The 23,552-nt window shown below is 42.7% G+C and overlaps 1 protein-coding gene across 1 annotated transcript in view; it reads left to right on the top strand.

Annotated features, from left to right (window-relative positions):
• LIPC (lipase C, hepatic type) overlaps positions 1-23,552 on the top strand; it is a 116,992-nt gene that overhangs the window by 67,920 nt on the left and 25,520 nt on the right. The window contains exon 2 of the mRNA XM_006920563.1: positions 23,489-23,550. Coding sequence (XP_006920625.1) covers positions 23,489-23,550 — 62 coding nt within the window. The remainder of the gene's footprint in view (positions 1-23,488; positions 23,551-23,552) is intronic.

The following is a 23,552-nucleotide window of genomic DNA, read 5'->3' as shown; positions in this document are numbered from 1 at the left end:
AAGGAAGGAAGGAAGGAAGGAAGGAAGGAAGGAAGGAAAGGCAGGAAGGAAGAAAGAGAAAGAGAAAGAGAAAAGAATATATATATATATTAGAATGAATCAAGGCATTGTTGGAGCATTAATAAAATGCTTGGCACGTGAGTGGCACTCAATAAACTAGCTTTTCTCATTATTTTTCTGTGTTCCAACTTGATCCTGCTTCGGCAAGAAATCTGGACACATCCGAGAGAATACAAGGACCCTGTTCACTTTGGCATTATCACTCACTTCATGAATGAGGAATTTGAGGCTCTGAGGAGGTTACATGATTTGGCAATGTTCATAAGGCCACTGGATGACGAGGCCTGGGACCATGTCTCCTTTACTAGAAACCTCAAAGTCTGCAGAAATGACTATGCTAAGGGTATCTGTGGGATGAATAGAAATCCTCATTTATATCCTTTAGTCCAGTTTCTGATAACCTGTACCAGGCAGGTTCAAACTCAGAGGCTGTCCTGAAACCCAGCAAGAACTTGGTTTAGGTTTTTTAGTTTGTTTATTTTGCTTTTTAAGAGAGAAAAGGCTATCCAAGTCAGAGACAGAGACAGACGTGAAAAATGCGAGCAGAGTCTTTGACTCAGGTGAGATGTCAGGAAGAAAGTTGTGTGACCTGAGGAAGCTGAGTCAGCCAGACTGCTTGGAAAAGGCACAGGGATCGAAGGCCACAAGAGACTTCTCTAGATCCAACAGTCTTTTAAGAAAGCAGATGGAGCCTTGAGCCTTTCCCATTCTAGCTTAAAATGGCCTAGTCATGGAGTCGAAGTCTTAGCAGATGCACATGATCTAGAGTCAGTTACCAAATATGAGCTACAAGGCGAGGGCAGAGATGAAAGTTTAAATCATGCCCCTCGCCCCATTTCCGTCCTCAAGGTGCTTGCAGTCATCCTAAGTAAGTGAGACAGCCATAAAAGAGGGCCTATTTCAGTGTAGCTCACTCCACAAACATGGTCCAGACCCCAGTACAAAAGTTTGGACTTTCACCTCCATTAAACTAAGCTAAACAGCAAAACAAAAACACCTACCAAAAAAAAAGTACATAGAAAAGGAGACATGGAGGAACACAGAAAAACAAAAATAAACAAACAAATAAACAAACAAACAAACAAACAAATAGTTCTCCAAACTGATTTCTTTCATCTCAAAGGACACCTTACCTTTCTGAGGCACCCTGTCACTGAGGCAGTCAATTTTTCACAGCCCCCGGGCCCCAAATTCTACTCCACACAGTCTAGATTCAAAAAGTTTATTTAATGGAACCTTAGCAGATTCAAATTTTTCTAAAATTCCACATCCCTTTCTGCCAAGAGGCTGTTTTGAAAGATGACATTCCCTTGATGTGTATTTGCAGCCTGCCCCATTAATGAGGCTCCACTCAGAAAACATTTTTAGATCAACCCTGTTCCAGGCACTTGCTTCCAAGGACAAACTAGAAGAAACTTTGTACCAGCTCAAACCTTTCTGAGCTCTTTGATGATCAGAAAAGAGGAAAAATATTAGAACGAATGTGATTAATCCAAATATTCTCAACAACCTTCAAAGTAAACTGCTCCTCTGGGCTCGGGGAAGCACAGCTCAGGCAGAGCCAGCCCCTTTGGCCCTAACTCCCATTAGTCCGGCCAACCTCTAATAAATAAACAGATCTCAGAACAATGGGGGGAAATCAAAGGTGAGGAAAGGAAAGGGAAGAGGAAGCAGGTAAATGAAAGAAGGGGAGGGGGGATTGGAAACAAGTTGCAATAGCAGATGCTTCATTTTATTAAAAAAAAAAAAAAAAGATAAAGCGCTCAAATGGCATGGCCCCCTACGAAAAGCCCCATCGGTTCACTCGTGTGCAACTGAGAAGTCTGGAGAGATCCCCAAGCAGCAGCATCTGCATCCTATCTCCACTCACAAATGGTCGAGTCCTGTCCTCACCAAATGCAACTGCCTTTCTCCCGGGTGGGCGTGGTAGGAGGAGCCTTTCGATTTTCAAACCTCGGAGCTGTTTGCTGTCAAATAAACAAACATCTCAGCCTTTGCCAACTTCACCCAGCCGGAAAGTCGTAATGCTGAATTAGTAGCATTTCAATCACTCTGTGACAAGCTGGTGACAGGCTGGAATATGATGAGTGAAGCAATCAGATGTTGTTACAGGAAAGAGGCATGAGGAGAGAATAATCACAGAAGGGTACAGTAATAATAATCATCCTAATGGCCCCCATTTACATAAAATTTGTAATTGCCAAGATCACAAAATGAGCAAGAGCACCTGTTCACAGTCAGACAGACCTGGGACAGAATTCCAGCTCCTCCACTTTCTATTTGTGTGACCCCGAGGAACTCGCTGGGCCTTTCTGAGCCTTGGTGTTCCACCTATTCAAGGTAGATAATGATCTCTACTTCGTAAGATTGTTTTGAATTTTTTAAAGAAATAACATCTGTTAGGCATTTGTACACTAGAAATAACACTAGTAGTGGTAGTGTTGGTATTATTAGTATTTTGTATTAGCTAAACTAGTATTATATACTATTTCGTTTTACCTTCACCTCATTTAGGAGAGTTTTAATCCTATTTGGTTGAAAGTAAAACAATGATTCAGAAAGATTAAATGTTTTTCCCAGTAAATGTAAGACATGAATGGGAAACAAGGACTGTGTATTACTTTCCTATTGTTTCTGTAACAAATTACTACAAATTTAATGATTTAAAACAACACAAGTTATTACCTCACAGTTCTGCAAGTCAAAAGTCCTAAAATCAAGGCATTAGAAGGTCTTTGTTTCTTCCAGAGACTCTGAAGAGAGAATCCATTTCCTTGCCTTTTCCAGTTTCTGGAGGCTGCCCGCCTTCCTTGGTTCATGGCCCCTTCCTACGTAATGTCTTAAAAGCCAACAGCGTCGGTCTTCCCATCTCACCCTCTGACTCTGTCTTATAAGGACATTGGGCCCAACCAAATAATCCAGGAAAATCTTCCCATCTCAAAATCCTTAAACTTTATCACATCTGCAAAATCCTTTTTTGCCATATAAGGTAACAAACATATTCACAGGTCCTGGGGATTAGGATGTGGATAGTTTAGGGTGGGGGTGGGGGTCATTTTTAAGCTGACCACAGACTGTTCTGTAAAATGTAACTATTTGGGTTTGAGTCTGTTTTCGTTGGCTTGTTTTTGTTTGGGTTTTGCTTAAAACTCTCTCATTTATTCATTCAGCAAAAACTTTGTGCAGGGCACATGTATAATTTATAACCTGCTTCTCTCTAGATATAACCACATCGGAATCAAGCTTCATTAATGAGAAATAAAGATCTGCACATACGTATCCTTAAAATCTGAAAACTGGACTTTAAAAAGTGGAAAGGACATTGGGAAACCGTGAACCAATCCTCTTATTTTATAAAGGGGCAAACTCTGACCCAGAGGGGTACTATGACATCCCCCATGTCAGAGAGCGAGTTCGAGAGAAATGACAAGGGCCCAAATTAGAACAGGAAGAAGAAAAGCAAACAGAAGTATTTTGGAGACTAAATCAGTGAGATTTAGTAACCAGCTGGAGATGGGGTTAAATAGATGGAGGATTCACGCTGCCTGAAGTTCATAGCTTAGGGGTGTCCATTGACTGAGCTGGGGAAATAGAGCAGAAGGAGCACATTTTTCTAGGGAAAATAATGTCTTTTAATGTGTTCTGGAATTTGAACCCCTTTTTGTAGGACCAGCTTAGCATCATTGTAAAATTTCCATTACTTTTTCTTTTCTCTCTTCGTAATCTCTCACGAGTGTGGACACTGGGCTATATCTTCAGCTGACCACCACATGTCAGTGCTTTTTTAAAAAAATGAATAAACTTTATTTTTAGAGCATTTTTAGGTTTCAGCAAAACTGAGCACAAAGTACAGAGAGTACCCATGTACTTCCTGTCTCCACAAACGCATAACCTCCCCCGCTATCAATATCCTCCACAAGAATGGTACATTCGCCATTACTAAGGATCCTACATTAACATATCATCATCACACAAAGTCCATGCTTTACATTAGGATTCAGTCTTGGTGCCGTACATTCTCTGGGGTTTTGACAAATGTATGATGACATGTATCCACCATTATAGTATCATACAGAGTAGTTTCACTGTCCTTAAATTTTTCTGTGCTCTGCCTACTCATCTTTCCCTCCCCCCAGCCCATGGCAACCATTGATCCTTTTACTGTCTCCAAAGTTTTGCCATGGGTGCTTTTTCTTTCCTACTGTCCTGAGCTAGCCTCTGGGGATGACATTTGTGTCCTAACCCCCACCAACTTACATTTGACCCAAAAGAAAAGGGGTTGACTGCACACCTCTGTTTGAACTTTAAAGATGTTGCTTCATCTGTAGCCATGCCACCCTGAACAAGCTTGATCTTGATCTCATGTGATCTTGGAAGTTAAGCAGAGTCAGGCCTGGTTAGTACTTGGATGGGAGACCACCTAGGAAGAGCAGGTGCTATAGGAGTAAAAAAAAACTTTTAAAAGGGATTGTAAATTGACAAGGTCCTTGCAATCTGTTAGGTCAATCAATGGTTGCCTCGCCAAAAAAAAAAAATAAATAAAAATAATAATAAGAAGAAGATGTTGCTTCACTGTCCGCTTGCATAGTTTCCAGGGAGATATCTGTTAAATTCTTATCTGTGTTCCTTTGTATGTAATGTTATTTTTAACTCTGGCAGCTTTTAAATTTTCCTCTTTATCACTGATTTTAAGCAATTTGATTATAAATTGCCTTAGTGTAGTTTTTCCATGTCTCTTATCCTTGGGGTTCATCGAGCTTCTTGGATCTTTTTTCTCCTTTGGAATGCACAATTACACAAATATGAGGCCACTTAAAATTGCCCACACCTCTCTAATGCTCTGTTCATTTATTTTCAGTCTTTTTTCTCCACGTGCTTTATTTTGGATAGTTTCTATTGCTAATTTGTTCTTCTGCAATGTCTAATTTGTTGTTAATCCCACACAATGTGTCGTTCATCTCAGACATAATTTTTCAGTCTCTAGAAGTTTAATTTTGATTTTTTAGTATCTTCTTTATTGCTTACATTTTCTTCTACCTTTTTGAACATATGGAATATAGTTATAACAACTATTTTGATATCCTTGTCTACTAATTTTATCATCTGTATCATTTCTAGATTGGTTTCAATTGATTGATTTTCTTTTTCATTATGGTTGTATTTTCCTGCTTCTTTGCATGCCTGATCATTTTCAATTAGATATAAGAGAGTATGAATTTTATCTTGCTGCTGGGTAGTCTTGCATTATCTTAAATATTCTTTAGCTTTATTCTAAGATGCAGTTAAATTACTTGAGAACAGTTTGATCCTTTTGAGGCTTGCTTTAAAGCTTTGTTAGGTGGGACCAGAGTAACCTTTAGTCTAAGGCTAATGTGCCCCACTCTTGAAGTGATAACCTTTCGCATATTCTAGCCAATATCCTGTGTTTACAAGGCGTTTTCACTCTATAGGAGGGAACACAAACTCCTGCCAGCCCTATACGAGTGCCAGGGGATTTGTTCCCCTTGTTCTTTTCCGGTCATTCTTACCCTGGCCTCCTATAGCTTCCTCACATGCCTGTGCTCATCTTTATCAGCTGAAGACTCTAGGGGACCCTCTGCAGATATCTAGAGCTATCTCTCTCTAGGATTCTTCTCAGTAAGCTCAAGCTGCCTTAGAGCTGACTCCCAGCCCTGTCTCCCCCTCCACTGGAGGAGGCCAATTGGCTAAAAACTCTTCGGGTTGCAAACTGGGCGATGGTAGAGCTCTCCTCATTTTTTCCCCTCTCTCAAGTTCACTGTCTTATGCTACTTATTGCCCAATGTTTCAAAACTGTTGTTTCATGTATTTTGTCAATCTAAATATTTTTATTCTATCTTGGCTGAAAGTAGAACTCTGCTATATGTTTTTGAATACTAGAATTTGGGGTGTTTTGCTTGAAAGAAATCAACTCACCTCAACCCTGTATTAAGATTCCAAACAACACTACTTACGTTATTAATAATTACAATATGATGTCAAAATATCCATGTCCCACACTATTCATTACCACACTAAGTCTCCCTTCAGCACCGTATTCAAACAAGAACTGTTGACTATCCCACCTCATTCTCTTATTTACTCACAAAGCAAAGTCTCCGTGGTTTCAATAAATACCTAACATATTTTTGGCATAAGTTTTGCACAGCACCAGACCTCTTACCTCTTGCTCACAGAGACTTATGCCCCTCTCTGCATGACATAGCACAGCACACTAACCTGAACAATATTCCACCAGTTGAGCCTTATCATAACATTCCATATCCTCACCCAGGAGGGCCTATAGCCCTCAACCTCTCATGTGATAGAATCAAGTCCAAGATTCAGCATTAAAAATACCTTGCTTTTATGAAGCGAACCCCTTTGGAGGTTTCACTAGAATTTAAACGAGAATTTCTGGACTGCGCGTCCAGTGTTGAGAATTGCGGCCTCAGAGAATGGCAGGGCTGTTTGAAGCCCTGCCCACAGTGGCAGGAAACACCCTTTGTATGTGAGCTCCTTTCCCACACAAATGTGAGAGTGAGGCTATGACCCTGGAAATTGAACACAGGGAAACAGAAACCCCGCTGAAAATATTCTTGCACTGACATTAGACACAAAAACACCCATATAAGCTTGATTTGCCATCGCAGTCAAATAGAATGATAGCATGTAAGCATTTCAAAGCGATTCCATTGACATTCCCACTTGATCCTGACAACAAGCCTGTAAGTAGAAGCAGGTAGCACAGTTCCCAGAGAAAGATGAGGGAAGAGAACCTCGTAAAGGTGAAGTGATTTGAACAAGATCAGATAGCTGGCTGGTGACAAAGTAGAGCCTTGAACTTCCAGGGGTCTTCTAACTCCAGATCGAGAGCTCTTGTTATTCCGCCTGCTTCTTCTCTTCCTGTACCAGAAAAATGAACAGATTCCATGTTGACCCTAGATCAGGGCTTCTCAATGGGGGTATCGTTGACATTTTGGGCTGGATAATTCTTTGGGGTGTTGGGGTTGCTGTCCTGTACATTGTAGGATGTTTAGCAGCATTCATGGCCTCCACTCACAAGATGCCAGTATCACCCCTCCCCCAGTCTTGACAACCTAAAATGTCTCTAAATGCTACCATATTGTCAAATGCCCCCAGCAGGGGAGAGTGAATGGGGCAGTTGAAAAACCACTGCCCTAAATGATGCCCAAGAATGCTGCCCACCTGTTTGAGGAGGTGACAAAACTTGTTCTGTAAAAGGAGAAACGCAAATGAAGAACTTATGCCGGTGAGACTGAGAACTGTACAACACCTAGAAGTTATCTACAAATTACTCTTCTTAACTATCCCTTGAACTTAACCTTTTGTGTTCTCACTCCACCCTTTCAGGCTCAGCCAACTCTGCATAACCCAAACCACTTTCCAAGGAGACATTTTCAGAAGGTAACATGGAGCTAGTTAACCTGACAAGAGGCAGTATGGCATAGTTATTAAGATGCAGTCTGTACATGCGGCAACATAGAAGAACCTCATATACTGTTGAGTGAGAGAAGCCAGGCACAAAAGCGCACGTGCTGTATGAGTCCACTTACATGAAGTTCAGGAACAGGCAGAACCAATGTCTAGTGATGGAGATCAGAATAGTGGTTATATCTTTGGTGGCATTGCCTGGAGACAGGTTAAAGAGCACCATGTGGGAATAGAAATGTTCTCTGTCTTGCTCAGGGTGGTATCTACACTGGTTGTAAACATATGTAGAAACTGTTGGAGCTATACATTTAGGATTTGTGCACCTTCCTGTGCATGCATTATACTTCATATAAATGAATAAGCTTCACCATCTTAAAAAAAAAAAAGAATGTCAACTCTGGAACCAAATTGCCTGAGTTCGAGGACGTCTCTGGCTGCCTCAAAGTGTTTTATGAGAAGTTAGTGAACAGCACAGGGCACAAGAAGTGCACAGTAAGTATCAGCATCATTATAATTAAATAAACCACACTTCTAACCAGCCAGGCAAAGTGGAAGATTAAAAGAGGCTCTTCTGAACCCCTCTGTTGTCCCCTCTAGGCCACCTTGTCACTGCACTGAACAGAGGTGGCCCCCACCTCTGTAGGTACTCTGACCCCAGAAATCACAACAGACCAAGTCTCTATTATTCTTTCTCTTAAATTCCCACAGGAGTCTTGCTGAGAAGATGTTCCTATTTACAGAGTGCTTCATCAATAGGCTGAATATTTACAGGACACAGCAGTTGTGATTAAACAGTTCATTTCACTGGAGACTGGGGTACTGTACTGTGTCTCTTCATGAGTTATTCTTGGCAGAAGCAGCTCTTGCTCTTAGCATACGCTTCTTTACATTTCAAGGCCGAGCAGAAGAACTGCAGTGAAACAGATGAAATGAGGAGCAGATGGGATTTCTCCATATCTTTCCCCTAACCTTTTCTCGGTGGATTTACTACGGTGTTTTTGCTGCTATTTGTTCCTTGCTAGCTTTTATTCTTCTCTTTAGAAACTGGCTGAGTCAGAAGGAAATAAATGCAAAAGTGTGTCGATCAAGGATTTGATGGTGCATCAAGAAACCCAGGTTCTAGATCCGGTATCCAGATGTAATTGATTAACGTGTGTTTTAAATTGTCTGAACCCCAGTTTTTATTTCGTCTTGTTTTAATCTGTTAAATGAGTAATTATTCTAGATTTGTGGTTTTTGAACATATGTCAGCAATTGAAGCCCTCCAACAAACAGAATCTCAAGCAGAAAATGTTAAAACCTGAAAGCACTGTTGTTTGGGTTGAAATGAAGGTAGGTGGTCAGGAACCTACCCTCTCCACTTCTGTATCTCCCTACCCCTACAGAAGCCCCCTAAGTAACTCTGCAGAGCTCTGGGGGCTTCAGATCCTAGGAGGACAACTTGAAACCCATTAAATTTGCCTATTTAAAAAAAAAAATCATTTCCCAGCCAGCTAAAATATTCTCTAAAGTGTCTCTATTTCTATGTATTCCATAAATGTTAATCAACAGACCCTCTGATTAACGTGTGTTTTAAATTGTCTGAACCCCAGTTTTTATTTCGTCTTGTTTTAATCTGTTAAATGAGTAATTATTCTAGATTTGTGGTTTTTGAACATATGTCAGCAATTGAAGCCCTCCATAAATGTTAATCAACAGACCCTCTGGGCTTGAAGAAAACCCATAAGTAAAATCCTACATGACATATATCTACATAGGAAAGACTAGCAGGAAATACACAAAAAAGTTAAAAGAGTGGTCATCTCTGGGTGATGGAAATGCCGTAACAATGATTGCAGCAGGGTGTTGTGTGGTTCCCACTCTCCTGCATTACCACCTATAACGAACATCTGAGAAGATCCTTGCATCTCTCAAAGTGTCCAGGCCTGTGTCTCACACATAAAGCCGTGCCTTCACTGGAGCAGCTAGCACCAACCAGCCTTTGAGACACCGACACACACAGATGAGGGTGAGTGCAGCTCCACAGGATATAGGCGTGGTGGAAAACTGTCCTGAAACAGGATTTCCTCAAGTGTGTCCGTCCCGAGATATCAGTCCCAGAAATGCCTGGCCACAAATAGAAATGGGGGGTAGGTACAGCCTATGCTGAAGTAACTGAGTTTGAGAACACTGCATATCATTTGCCCCTACTAGAGATTAAATACACAGTAAGTACTGTCTTAAAATCTCTGGCCATCAAGAAGCCTGATTAATGTTGCTTAATACAACATTTCCCAAATTTATTTGACCACAAAACTTTTCTCTTTCCATAACCCCCATTACTATCTCAACAAACAGTTCAGGATCAGAAAAGCCTTCACGAAGACAATTTTCAAAAACTAAATGATAAGACTTGAAATAAGTGAGGAATTACAGAAGAGAAAGTGAAGGAAACTGATTTGGGGTCTGGAGGACTTTGAGACAGGAGAAAACAAAGGACTACCCATAATTCCAAAGAATGTCTGGAACTTTCTTCATATCTTGGTAGTGCTTTTTTTCCCCCAGCTCATTCTTAGGAGGAAGAGGTAGGGATTTCTGTGCTAGTGGTCCAATAGTTCATGACCACCTGGAAGGGGACTGTGGGTATTAAAAGTGACACTGTGTGAGTTCCTTGCCTCTGCCCTTCTCTTCCTCTAAATATTGGCTCATTGTGGCAACGCTTTCCCTAGGAAGAGCAGAAAAAGGAAATGATCCTATTAATCCAATTCAGCAAATAACCTACCTCTGTGCTAGCCTTGTGCCAGATGCTAGGACCACATTCAGCTTAGAGCCTAGTGGTAAAATCAGCAAGGACACAAAGAGCCCTTTTCTCAGATGTGCACAGGAGCCTGGGAGCACACAGAGGGGCCCCTGGTCTGACCAGTTGTCAGAAGTTTCCTGAAGCCTCAACCCCAAAGCACACATTCTTGTTCCTTCCAGGTCGAGGGCTGAGGTGTAGGAAGGGGAGAAAGGACGACTGGCAGAGGAAACTGCAAGAGCACATATGTTTGGTGGGATGAGGAGGGCGTGGACGGAGAAGGGTGGAACAGGTCCTGCCCAGAAGCAGTAGAGCTGGTTACGTCTACAGTGAGTTGCAGTTGCTGATGCAGAGGGAAGGAAGAAAAAGGAAGGAAGAGTGGGAGATGACTGGGGGGGTGGGGGGAATGAGTGAATGCCTGGAAGAAGAGAGATGTGGGAGCAGATTAAGGAAGTTGGTAAATCTGGTTGGAAGAAGGAAAAGGAAAGAAAAGTTAAGTCCTTGACAAGTTCAACAGGTTATATAAGAAGTCCAAGCATTGATGATGATGATAGTGATGATGATGATGATGATGATGATGATGTTGACAATGAGATGACTGTGAAATTTCTCTCCTCCCTCTTTTTCTTCTGGCTGTGGGAGTTGGGGCAGTTGTGTCTTCTCTAGAGAGTACCTGGGGGCTTCCTTGACTCACTTAAGACTGGCCTTACCCCAGCCCCTGTGGGTGATTGCACCCTCCTTCTTCTGGCAGATCATGGTCCAGAGTGGCCCCACCTCAGCTCCCCCATCCCCAGCTTCTAAGTAGCCTGGGGTGAACCATCTCCCTGAAGAAGCAAAGACCCAGTAACACTACATACAGAACAAGGTTATGGTGAAAACAGAATACCAAGGCACCTTCCTCTTAGGATGCATTATCTTCAGGGTAGATGTTGAATTCTAGTAACATTCCCTGGGGTGTTTTCAAATCCAGACACGCTGGAGCCTTGTTCCAGCCTCGCTCTGGGCCAAGGCCTGGGCTCACCTCCAGCCTCTGACGCTTCTGGCTGCTGCCCCTGCTCAGATCAGCAGGCAGCACTTAACAGGCCAGTCTTGCAGTCCCAGTGCTACAGGCGGTGAGCTCTGCTAACTCCAGCCTCAGGCCCCGCTTGCCCACTTCTGTTTGGATATGCTCCTGCTCCTTCCTGCTGTCCTCTCTGAATGCCTCTTCCCTCTGCCAAGACCTCAGGCACTGGTACACCCCAGTCCCGTCTTCACTGATCTCCTTGTTCTTTGTCGCATGCAGAGCCCACCTCATTGCCACCCACATCTGGGAGCGTGAGCAGGAGCTGCCTGTTTTGAAGACTTTCCAATTTTCTCCAAAGTTCAATTTCTTCCAAAGAGCGTGGCACTTCTTTGCTGCCAGTGTGAACTGTGAGTTCCCAGAGATGTCAATGGCACTTTTCAACATTTGTCATTTTTGACACATTTAAAATATCTTCGCTCCCAACACTCTATGAGTACCAGCCCAGATGGACTGGCTGGGGAAGCATCAGTCTCTGAAAGGCCTCTAAGAGGCCCTGGGCAGAAGATTCCTGACTGAGAAACATGTGATTTCTTTCACCTCCTCCACCCCTTCTGAAGCTAAGCCAGACAAGTGGGCACCTTTGGGTCCCAGCACACCCCTCGCTGCCCAGTTTCCAAGCTCTAAGGCAGCTTCCTGTGTAGAATTCCTTACACCGGGCTCTCCATGGCTCAAAGCACTTTTACATTCCCCAGACCCAGTTCTGCCTGAGAGAAAGCTGCCTACTTGGGAAGTTCCCTGTGGGGGTCACTTTTACTCTTTTAGGTCACTGAGGACCCCATGTGAAGGAGCTTGACTCCCTGACATATTCAACAGCTGAAGCCAAGGGCCTCTGGGTCTAAGGTCAGTGAAGGCATATATGCATGGCTTTACTGTTGGGCTCTTAACTCTGTTCTGTTTATCTATGTGTCTTTTTTTTATGCCGATACCATACTGTTTTGATTACTATAGCTTTGTGATATAGTTTGAAATTAGGGAGTGTGATGCCTGCAGCTTTGTTCTTTCTCAAGATTCCTTCAGCTATTTGGGGTCTTTTGTGATTCCATACAAATTTTAGGATTGTTTTTCTATTTCTGTGAAAAATGCCATTGGAATTGTGATAGGGATTTCATTAAACAAGGAGATTGTTTTCTTTATTCCTTTTTCAGATAGTTCATTGATAGTGTATAGAAATGCAGCTAAATTTTGTGTGTTGATTTTGTAGCCTCGAACTTAACTGAATTCGTTTATTAGCTCTAATAGTTCTTTTTGCTGAAGTCTTTATGATTTTCTACATACAAGATCATGTCATCAGCAAAAAAGAAACAATTTAACTTCTTCTGTTCTAATTTGGATGCCTTTTTTTCCCTTGCCTATTTGCTCTGCTTAGGATGTCCAGCACTATTTTGAATAAGGGTGATGAGAGTGGGCATCCTTGTCTTGTTTCTTCTCTTAGCGAAAGAGCTTTCAGCCTTTCACCATTGAATATAATGTCAGCACCTTTATTAGGTTGAGATATGCTTCTTCTATATTCAATCTGTTGAGAGCATTTATCATGAAAAGATGTTGAATTTTAAATGCTTTTTTGTGTCTATTAAGATGGTCATATGATTTTTGTCTTTCTTTCTATTAACGTGGTGTATCAATTGATTTGCATATGTTGAACCATCCTTGCATCCCAGGGATAAATCCCACTTGATCATAGTGTATGATCCTTTTAATATGCTGTTGAATTTGGTTTGCTAATATTCTGTTGAGAATCTTTGCCTATATTCATTAGGGATATCCAAAGCTTATATTCTCAATCGCTAGGCAAGTTATTCTCAGAATGATCTGCCACCTTGGGATAATGCAGACTCTCAAACTTCCCCAGACCTACTGAATCTGCTGCTCTGAGGATTCTGCCCAAGAGTCTGAATCTTAAGCATGTGGATATGTGAGAATCACTGCCCTCAAATATAGATTAAGTAAAACATAAGGGATCCTGAAATGGAAATATTTATTTAGCAGTGGTTTAAGGGCAGAACCCTGGCTGGATGTGTTTTGCCGTCAGAGTTTCGTTTCCCATTGATCTGTAGTCTGGTTTGGCTCCTGGAGCTGCCTAATTTGAATGGCATGGCTGGAGCACACGCTTGGTAGAGGTAGAGACCCAGCCTAGTAGTCTCCAAAGCTGCTACATAAGGTCGATAGACCTACTGCCCAAAACAGCCTGGACGAATGGGAGAGGGGAGGCTGAAATCCTCACTCCAAAGAGGGCCCTCCTCTTCTTGGCACAAAGACATAACGCTCTTGCCAAGACATGTAATGCGCTGCCTCAAGGAAGTATACCGAATTCACAGAAAGGTGCTAAATAGGCTGGCAAAGACCTTGTTAAATAAGTACCAAAACGTATCTGGAAGAACTTATGTTGGATCAAGACATAAGATGGAAGAGATCTTAGGTAAGTTTTAAAAAGGAAAGAGAAGTGAAGTATTGACTGCTAAGCTCTGTGTCAGACATTTCACCAAGTTTCATACAGTTCTTACAATGACCCTATGAGATATTCATACCTGCAATTTAAGAGAGGGAAACTGAGGCTCTCAAAGGTTAAGTGAGCTTCCAAAGGCACACAGCTAACTGATAGAGTTATTGATTAATAAGTGATAGATCAAATACAGAGCCGACTAGCTCTAAAGCCAGTGCCCTTTCCACTACTCTATCCTGCTTCTACCATTGCTTCCATGGTGCCCCAGAAATTGTTGGGGTATGTGTCATGGTCTGAGGGGGCAGGCAGCAATCAACAGTGCCTCCAGACATAGGCAGTGAAGGGAGGGCATGGGTCCAAAAGAATATCTTAAGAAACAAGGACAAAAGAACACACTCAGAATAGTTTGGCAGCCTCAGAACCTAGATGTATGGAGAGTGATATAGAGAAAGGGGATTAAAGTGATATTTTTAGCCAGCTGTTGGCCTTGGACCAGACACTGAACCCCTCCTTATTTCATCATCAGGAAATGAACATGCAGAGAATGGGAACAGATGTGCTGCAGACCCCAGAACCTCAGGAGTCTCAAAGGAGATGAGAGGCACCAAGGGTCTCAGGAAATAGGCTATAACTATGACCTCAAGCTCTATGAGTCTTGAGGTGACATATTGATCACACATGGGTTCATCTTCCTCCCACATTCCATAGTCCTTTCCTCCCCTCAGGACCAGCCTTTGATTTGGAATCCCGAAGATTATCTGGGGAACTGGTGACACTGCTCACCAATGGGGTACTCTAGCTGCCTTCACACTAGCCACTCTGTGGCTGGATAGATACCTCTCCTATTATTTAGCCATCGAAACACTTACCAAGCTGTGGAACAATTGTCTATTTACTCACCTCTACCATATGACCATGAACTTATTGAAAGCACAGTATGTCTTATTTACTATTGTATCCACAATACTAAGCATAATCCCTGCCACAGAGGAGGTGCTCACTAAATGTGTGATGGAATGGCCAAATGAATACATGACTGAATGGAATCATGATAGTCCCTCAGTCTCTAAGATGTAAGATCTAAGAGGGCCCATTGACCTGCCCCCTCTGCTCCAAGCTGAAACACAGGGAAGCCCCAGGAACACTCAGGGATTGGTGAGTCAGGACTATTTCTTCATCAGAGGGCCCCCAAAGCCCTGCCCTAGAGAACATATCTCACGTGTTCGGCTCACATTCTCCACCCACGGTTTACTCTTGCCTTAAAGAGTAACCTTGGGCTGTTCGACCAAGTTAATGCTGAATACTTTCTTCATGCTGCAAGTGCATATCTTTGCAAAGCATCAAGCTCAGATTCCAGCACAAGAGAGGGGAGCATTCCCATGGGAACAGAGCCAAGAGTCCCCAGGTCACCAACGCTCTGTAACTTTTTTTTTTTCTTTTGCCTGATCAACTCCAGCCTCAAAAACACTTCTTTCTGGCATCTTTTATTTACTGAAAATCAGAGATAGAACAGTTTTAAGACACACATATCTGAGAACCGGAGGGCCCCTGGAATGGTTTTCTTGGTTTTCCAGAGGCCCAGCCGGTTTGGAGGGAAAGTAAATTCTAGACCTCTGGTCCAGCTGGTTCAGTGAGCAGAGGACATCTCACTGTACCACCATCAGGACCTCAGAGTCAGCTGGTCCAAACTCTTCATTTTCCAGATGAAGAAACTGAGGCCTACAAACAGGAATGACTTGCTCAAGGTCAACCAGGATCAGTTAACGAGAAACTAGGACCTCATGGAGATTTGCCAATACACAATCGTACATAGTTCACCAATAGCTAAATATGAGTGAAATAGTTCTGAGCTTTTAAAGTCACATTGTCTCTTCAAGCAGATGCAGCAGACCTAACAAGAACATGTTCAGCTGCCTGCTGCATGTGATATGCCTCCACTTCAGACTCTGAGTTCTCTTCTAAGTCGCCACATAAATGCAATTCAACACAGCCACACTCTAGTCCACGGGAGTGCAATTGTGAAAAGACTGATTTCAATGACCTGATGGTTAGGCAGCCTCCTGTGGGGTGCTGAAGGCCTGGTAAAGGAGGTTTATGGGTCTGTCCCAGTGACGTCAATTCCCTGGACTGCAAAGGAGCCCCTCTTGGCATGAGACTCACAATTCAACTACTTCTTGTGACCATGGTCAAGACATTTACCCTCTCTGAGACCCAGTTTCCTTTTGAGATAACCTCCTTGTAGGGATATTGTGAAGAATGAATAAAATAAGAAATTCTGAGTTACTAGCAAAAAGTAAATGGTAGCCACATAAACAGCTCTTCAACCTGCCTTACCATTTCCACCTGCTCCCAACACCCCATTATCACTTTTAATGAGAACTTTTGGGTATTATGGGTTCTCTGGATTGGTAATAATTGTGGCTGACACCCCATGGAGGACTTATTTGTAAGACTGCTTCACCTCCAAGATTGCTTCACCTCCCATGTCAGGAAAACAATCTCACCATTTATTATTATTTTTTCCCCTCTTTAATTCCTTCCCTCACTCCCCCCACTTCCACCTCTGACCTATGGATGTTGCCGTTTCCCCTTAAGAACTTGATCTCTGAAGGCGGGGCATCTCCTCCCACACGCTCACTCATGTGGGCACCTGGGGCCTGGTGCACCTGGGGTGTGGTCCGTGGCTCTACTTGGAATGTGAACCCAGGGCCTGCTGCATGTAAAGCAGGTGTGCTAACCACCACACTATGGAGCCACCCCCAATCTCACCATTTAACCAAGTAATTCCATACCAGGTAATTTATCCCAGTGGAAATAATTCTCTAAAAGGAAAAGCTTGCTGCCTGAAGTTCATTGCCGCTCTACTTATGAAGGTGAAAAATTGGAAATATACTGCTTGTCCCAGAGAGGGAAATGGATACATAAATTACAAAATGATCCCTTAGTGGAATATTACTCAGCTTTTAAAAATGATGAGTATGAACATTGTAGGAATAGGGAGAGATGTTTATTATATAATGTAAAATAAAAAAAGCAAAAAGCAGTTATATCTGTACAGTCACATGAAAAATATATTTTCTTCTGGTTACAGAAATGAAACACAAGAAAATAAAAAGTCAACCTGTTAAGATGATGAGAATGCAAGTATATTTTTAAACGTTTTGTTTTCTGCTGCTACTTTGCTTTTTTTTTGCACCAAATACACTTTTTTAAATAAGGAAGAAAACCTGATACTTGCTCCAGAAACAATTTAGCTGAAGGCAAGTTTCATTTGTGGAAAAATGCCTGGCACAGAGTAGGAACACAGGAAGTGTTGGTAGTAAGAAGAATGAATGAATGAGTAGTCCTAGAAATTCTGAAGTCAATGTTGCCCATGTACAAATCACGGGCCTGACACAGCAGCCAGGATCAGAGCTATGGCAACATTCATCTCATAGGTTTGTTCCATCCTGAGCAGAGGACATGGCCTAAAGGGTAATCATGAAATTATGGACTTCCAGAGGACTCCTCGCATTTGTCCCAGGTCTGGGAATATTTTCAGTAGTTCAGGCTAACAAAGGGAAATCACACGTGTACAAGCGCGCGCACACACACACACACACACACACACACACACACACACATTTTGTGTTAGCAATTTACATCATGAATGTGAAGATATTTCACTAACAAGTCTGCGAGGGGCATATTAATACTTGCAGCTGCTGTCTATGCACTCGTGTCCTCAGCTCCGGCCAATACATGGGAGGCGCTCAACAAACATTGAACTAATAGGAGCATCCAGCCCAGGCATCATGGGAAGAAGACAGGTCCTGATTCCTGCAGAATCCTTGATTCTCTTCTATGCCAGCTCATTGCCTGCAGTCACTCACATAATGATGTCCTTACCCAAAAGAAAATGAAATAATTTGTTCTTGTATGAAATATTAGGAACCCTCAAACCTAAGGGCTGCCTTAAGACTAGAGAAATCATTACTGCAAGGAACCTAATATTAGAATTGTAATGGCTGCACCTGACTTCTTCTGACTAATTTTGAGAAAACTTTACTGCCTCAGGATCTTGCTGCCATGCAGAGGGAAGCCCAAGCCTCCTCAGCCCATCAATTCACTTTCTAAATGACAGGGGCTGACTCTCACAAAGGATTTGACCACTTATCTTAGTAAATATTCTCTCTCGAAACCACTGCCTCATCCCCAGATTCTTATCATTGCTGTGTCTTTATCTCTTCTAAAGACATGAGAAAATGACAATTTCAGAAAACATGCCTGGAGAAGGAGCTGATCTTACTGTATACAATTGGAACAAATTTCTTCACTCATAATGGAATCCTTAGCTGACTCACAGAGTAGTTGTGAGGTTTAAATGAGTTAATACAAATAAGACTGTCGGGAAAGTGCCCAGCACAGAGTAAGCACTCAATAAATATTAGCTTGAAAAGTGCTGAAAATCAATTTGGATATCTATGTAAAAAGAGATATAAATAAGATGGCATCCATGATCGAATGGAAATCTATACTTCTGGGAATCTATACTAAGAAAATATTCATAGATTCAGATAAAAACTTTATGTATAAAGATGGTCATCAGAGCATTGTTAGTAACTGAAAAAAAAGAAAGAAACCTGGAAACAACCTAAATGTCCAAAAATAATGGAATAAGTAAGCAACTTATGCCACTTTTCAAAAGCATGTTTCTGAAGAATTTTAATGCTATAAGGAATTATCATAACAGGTGAAGAAGGACACAAAATCATTCACATAATATGATCTCAATTATAGACACTCCAAATAAATACCCATATTGCCATAAGATTGGAAGTAAACACTCCAAATATTGCTTGTGGGTTTTTCCTGCATAGTGAGATTCTTTATTCACATCAGCATTTTTCAGATTGTATATATATAATTAGTATGTATTAATTCTACAAATAAAATATAAAACAGTTAAGAGTCTATTACGATACCACAACTAAAAAAAAAAAAAAGGATGAGGTCCTAGACTAGGCCAGCAGCAGGGAGCAGAGAAGATAATCCCAAGTCTGAGTCCTCAGTATTTGATGATCCTAGTGGGTTACCAAGGGGACAGAGAGGGCATTCAAGGACAGCTCCAAGCTTTCTAGCTTGAAAAACAGCATGGACAAATGATGGTGTTACAAACCACAATAGGAAATGCAGAAAGAAGGAAGAAGAATGGATTGGGAGGAAAGAAAACAATCCATTTTGGCCTGACTGAGTTTGCAGTGCCAAAAGTTTCCCCAGATAGAGATGCCCAGTCGAGCTGGCTCTGTGCAGGGCTAACACCTGGGAGAGAGGTTTCAGTAAAGGTATGGGTGCGGGCGACAGCAGTGAGTCCTTGAAGCCATGACTCAGCTGAGGATGTTCCAGTATTCTATGTGTTCTGTGAAGAGGACAGTCAGACTGTCATGGAGGCTCATAAACTCGGGCTCTACTCTTCACACCCAAAATGTGGCCTGAAGTGGCCCCTGCCTCCCTCATCCATGGGACTGCTGCTAAATTATAGTGAAGAGCCTCGCAGAGACTCTCTGTACTTAAATGCTGTTTGGCGCTTGTGGCCACTGCTACCATTAAGGATTTCGGACCACTCTGAGTCAACCACATAAAGCTCGCTACTATGTAGGGATTATATTCAAGACAATGGCCACTTTCTTACCCAGTGACCTCTTTTTACAATAACCCATAAAAAAACTATCTCAGGCTTCAAGACAAAGAAAGTATGAGCAAGTAAACTCCATGAATCCTCTGACTGCTCTTGTTTCCTTTTTCGATTTGGCCAATAGGAAGCTCAGAACAAAATCTATAGCCCATCTCCAGCAGCCTTATGGGATCACATAGTGTACATGTTAGGGTGGGTACTAATCTATTCACATTTCTGTCTTTGTTGTTTTACTGCCTTTATTTTCTCTTTGTCCCTATTTCCTCTACCACATATTTTTGTGACCCACTTAAAGTCAAGAATTTTTTCCATGTCATACCCATCCATCGATTCTGTTTCTACCTGCTGGAGTCACACAAAAGAATTCTTGGCCTTCTTCCCTATGGCAGCCCTTCAACATCCAGGTCCTCCGTGAAATCTTATTTTTTCAAGCACCAGAGCCTCAGTTTCTTCAACAATTTCTCCTACATATGAGCTCCTAAAGAATCTTTCATTCTTCTAGACTCGACTGATAGTATCTAGACTCATCTTCTCTTGGCATCTTCTCTAAAGCCCCTGCTCAGGGGATCCCTCCACTGTAGCATTCACAGAAGCTATAATGCAGTGGCTAGTTCTCATGCTTACCTCTCCTGCTGCCCTGGGAACTCCTAAAAAAGAGAGGGCGTGCCCTATTTGCCTCCAACTATACCTAACCGAGGCCCAAGGCAGAGCACAATATAATAATATATGCTTAACAAGTCTTTGTTGAGGAAATGAATGAATGCCTGAATTTACATACACAACTTCCTCTCTCATATGCATGCTAAAAGTAAGCCATGCCTCCAGGAAGAAAAAGTAGAACACAGTTTGGTTCAGTTGTTCACGGGCCTTTCCATCTGACAACTCTTTTTCTGTAAGACTCTCCTGAACAGCCTTGAAGCCCCAGGCACAGGGACCAAAACTTATTCTCCCAGCTAAATCTAGAGTACATACACATAAGACAAAATTGGTCCTGTGAGGGCATCTGGGATACATTTTCACAGAAAGGATCTCACAGATCAAAAATGCAAGATGCTGGCTCCTATGAGACTCTAATGCCTGGTAATCTGAGGTGGAGCTGAGGTGGCGGTGCTAGCGCTGGGGAACAGCTGTACTTATGTTAACAACACAGCTCTCCAGGTGCTCATGATGTGCCAGGTATTGTTCTGATCTCTTCGCAGATATCGTCTTATTTAATCCTTGTAACGACTTCATAGGAGAGGTATTATTTCTATCCTCATTTTATTTTCATATAGTCATCTTAGCATTCCAGTCAGCTATCCTGAAGTGAAGGAATATGTAGCTATTCCGCCACCGAATAAAAGAAAATTAGTTACATTTAGCTCCAATGTATAAATGGCTGACAAACACGTTAGCCTTTGATCTGAGACCTGGATCCCACAGATACCACATCGTGCGTGAAGCATTTATTAAACACCTACTAGCCCTGCCCTCCGTAAGTTCACAGACTGGTGGAGGAAACACTACATGCCTGAAAAAAATAAGTTACCAAAGCACAAGACAAGGACATTCGGATCAGGGACCCAATACAGAACTGGCAGCAAAAGGAAGTAACTATCTCTGGATAGACGAGAAGGCTTCCTGGAGGGGCTGATGTCTGAGTTCCCTTTTAATGGATGGACCGGAGTTCACTAGGGAGCAGCAGAGATGGAGAACGAAGAGTGCAAAGATGCAGGGGCTGTGAAAAGGCGTCTGGGGGAACTGCTGGCAGTCTGGGGTAGCGGGAGGACGTAGAGAGGTAAGGAGTTGGAGGATCAGGGTGGTAGCCTTGGCTGCAATACCAAGAAGCTTAAAGTCGCTAACAGGTCTAGTAGTCACTTCTGTTCTAGAAAGATTCTTTGAACAACAGCATGTGGGAGGATGACGAGACCGAACAGAGGTGTGGCAACAAACCAAGCACTTGGACTAGGGCACTGGAGTCGAGGAATATTTGAGAACCTGCAGCTGTAGACTGATTAGAAGGCAGGTACAGAAATGCAAGATGACACCTCGGCTTCTGACTTAGACTACAGGAGAGCAGTGTACACCATGAAATGGGGGACACGGACCAGGAGCCAAAGACAAGCTCAGAAGGCCCTAAGCTTGGAAGGGCCAAACTGGGCAGCGGAAATCTTTTTCATTATCTCAGAGAAGTTATTCAGATTCTTGCTCACCTCTCCTTTTAATAAAATATGACACATTTCATTCTGTCATCATGGTGAAAAATCATTGCCCTTTGCTGAAAATTAATAACCTTTCAAATTAATAACCTTTGGGTAGGAAAATTGGCTTTATTAATACCTCCCCTTGTACTTTGTAGGTTCATCATCTCTCAGTTCTGCTGTCCCCTGAAACCAAGAGCCCAAGACTTATTATTTGAGAATCCTGAATGACTTTATGCTCAGAAAGAGTGATTGAGGTCCTCAGTAACTGGGATGCATTTAAATGTTTGGGACAAATCTTTAGGTTGTCCCAAAAATGCTTGAGTGGCCTTGTGTATACCCCTCAGCCACAGGGAAGCCCACCTTCTGCTGGAAGGGAGGGTGATTGGCCTGATTCCTAATCTTGGCAGAAAAGATATCACCTATCTGGGAGTGCCACAACCCTGGGAACATGGCACCTCCTCAGGCTTCACCCAGCGCCTGAGCAGAGGTATGTGTCTTTGGCCAACACCATGGCCTGAATAGCTGTTGGGTTGCCTTGCAGAGCTGGGTAACAGCCCACCCCCACCCCAAAGTGGCTCAAGGTCAGGATGAGTCCCCCCAAAAGAGAGGCTAACAAAAGAAGGTGAAATATTAAAAGCAATCTTTCTCTCCCTACCTCATCTTCACATAGTTTTTAAAAAATTCCAAATGGATATTCATTTATCCTCTTCTGCTAAAAAAAAAAACTCTTTGGCAGCAGCCTGTCATCTAGAACAGCAGTCCCCAACCATTTTGGCACCAGGGACCGGTGCTGCTATGAGAATCTAATCCCTGATGATCAGAGGTGGAGCTGAGGTGGTGATGTTAGTGCTGGGGAGTGGCTGCAAATACAGATGAAGCTTCGCTGGTTCGCTTGCCGCTCACCTCCTGCTGTGCAGCCCAGTTCCTCACAGGCCACCAGTACCAGTCCACGGCCCAGGGATTGGAGACCCCTGATCTAGAGTATAAGGTCCAGATTCCTCAACATCCCAGGGCCCTCCCCTCTCTGGTTGCCCAGCTTTGCTCAGACTCCTGCCTCCTTATGCCCACAAGGTCCCATGCCCATACTCAGTTGTTATCTCAGTTTGGAAAGCCCTGCTCTCTCCTACCACTCACCCACTACCCATACACACACAAGAGCCCTCATTCATTCTTCAAAGCCAGCATGAGCATCACTATCCCAGAAAAGTCCTCTCTGAAAGCCACCTCTTTATCAAGCAGAATCCACAACTCCTTTGGCGATCCTCTTCACCCCAACCCAATCTGGTCTATGTCAGGCTACGTGATATAATCTGTCTGCAAGTGAGAACAGATTGAGTTACATGAGAGAACGCATCTAACTAAGATGCGTTATTCACCGTTTCCCTAGCATAGGAATGTAGGGGATTGGAGTCGCAGAGACACTGGTTCAAATCCTGACTCTACCACTTACTTATTAGCAGTGTGATTTTGGATGAAATTCTTATCTTCTTTGAACTTCCATCCCAATTGCCTCCCCCATATCTCTGCTGTCCTAGAGTCACTCCACTTCTTGATTGGCTGGTCCTATAGTCACCAAGATAGCAAGATAGCAGGACAGAGGATCTGGCCCTCTCCGCCTCTGTGTTGGGTCCTCCTAGATCACTCTCCATTCTCCAGGAAAGACATGGCCATTTCCTGGAAATGTTCTTTTGGATTTCCCTAAGCTGCGGCTCATGACTATATCTATCACCTCACAGGAACCCCATTGGCTGGTGCTCTTCGAAATCTTTGGGTTGTCCCTGGGCTGACAGAAGCGGAACAGATGCCAGGCTAACCATCGTCTCCCAATCTTATATTCCAGAGCCATTTGGAAGTTCTCAAGCTGTTGAAACAAAGAAGACATTTCAGGACACAAAGACCAGATT

This window comes from Pteropus alecto, unplaced genomic scaffold (genome assembly GCF_000325575.1).
Source record: "Pteropus alecto unplaced genomic scaffold, ASM32557v1 scaffold86, whole genome shotgun sequence".
Lineage (NCBI taxonomy): Eukaryota > Metazoa > Chordata > Mammalia > Chiroptera > Pteropodidae > Pteropus > Pteropus alecto.
This window is presented reverse-complemented; position numbering and strand designations above follow the sequence as displayed.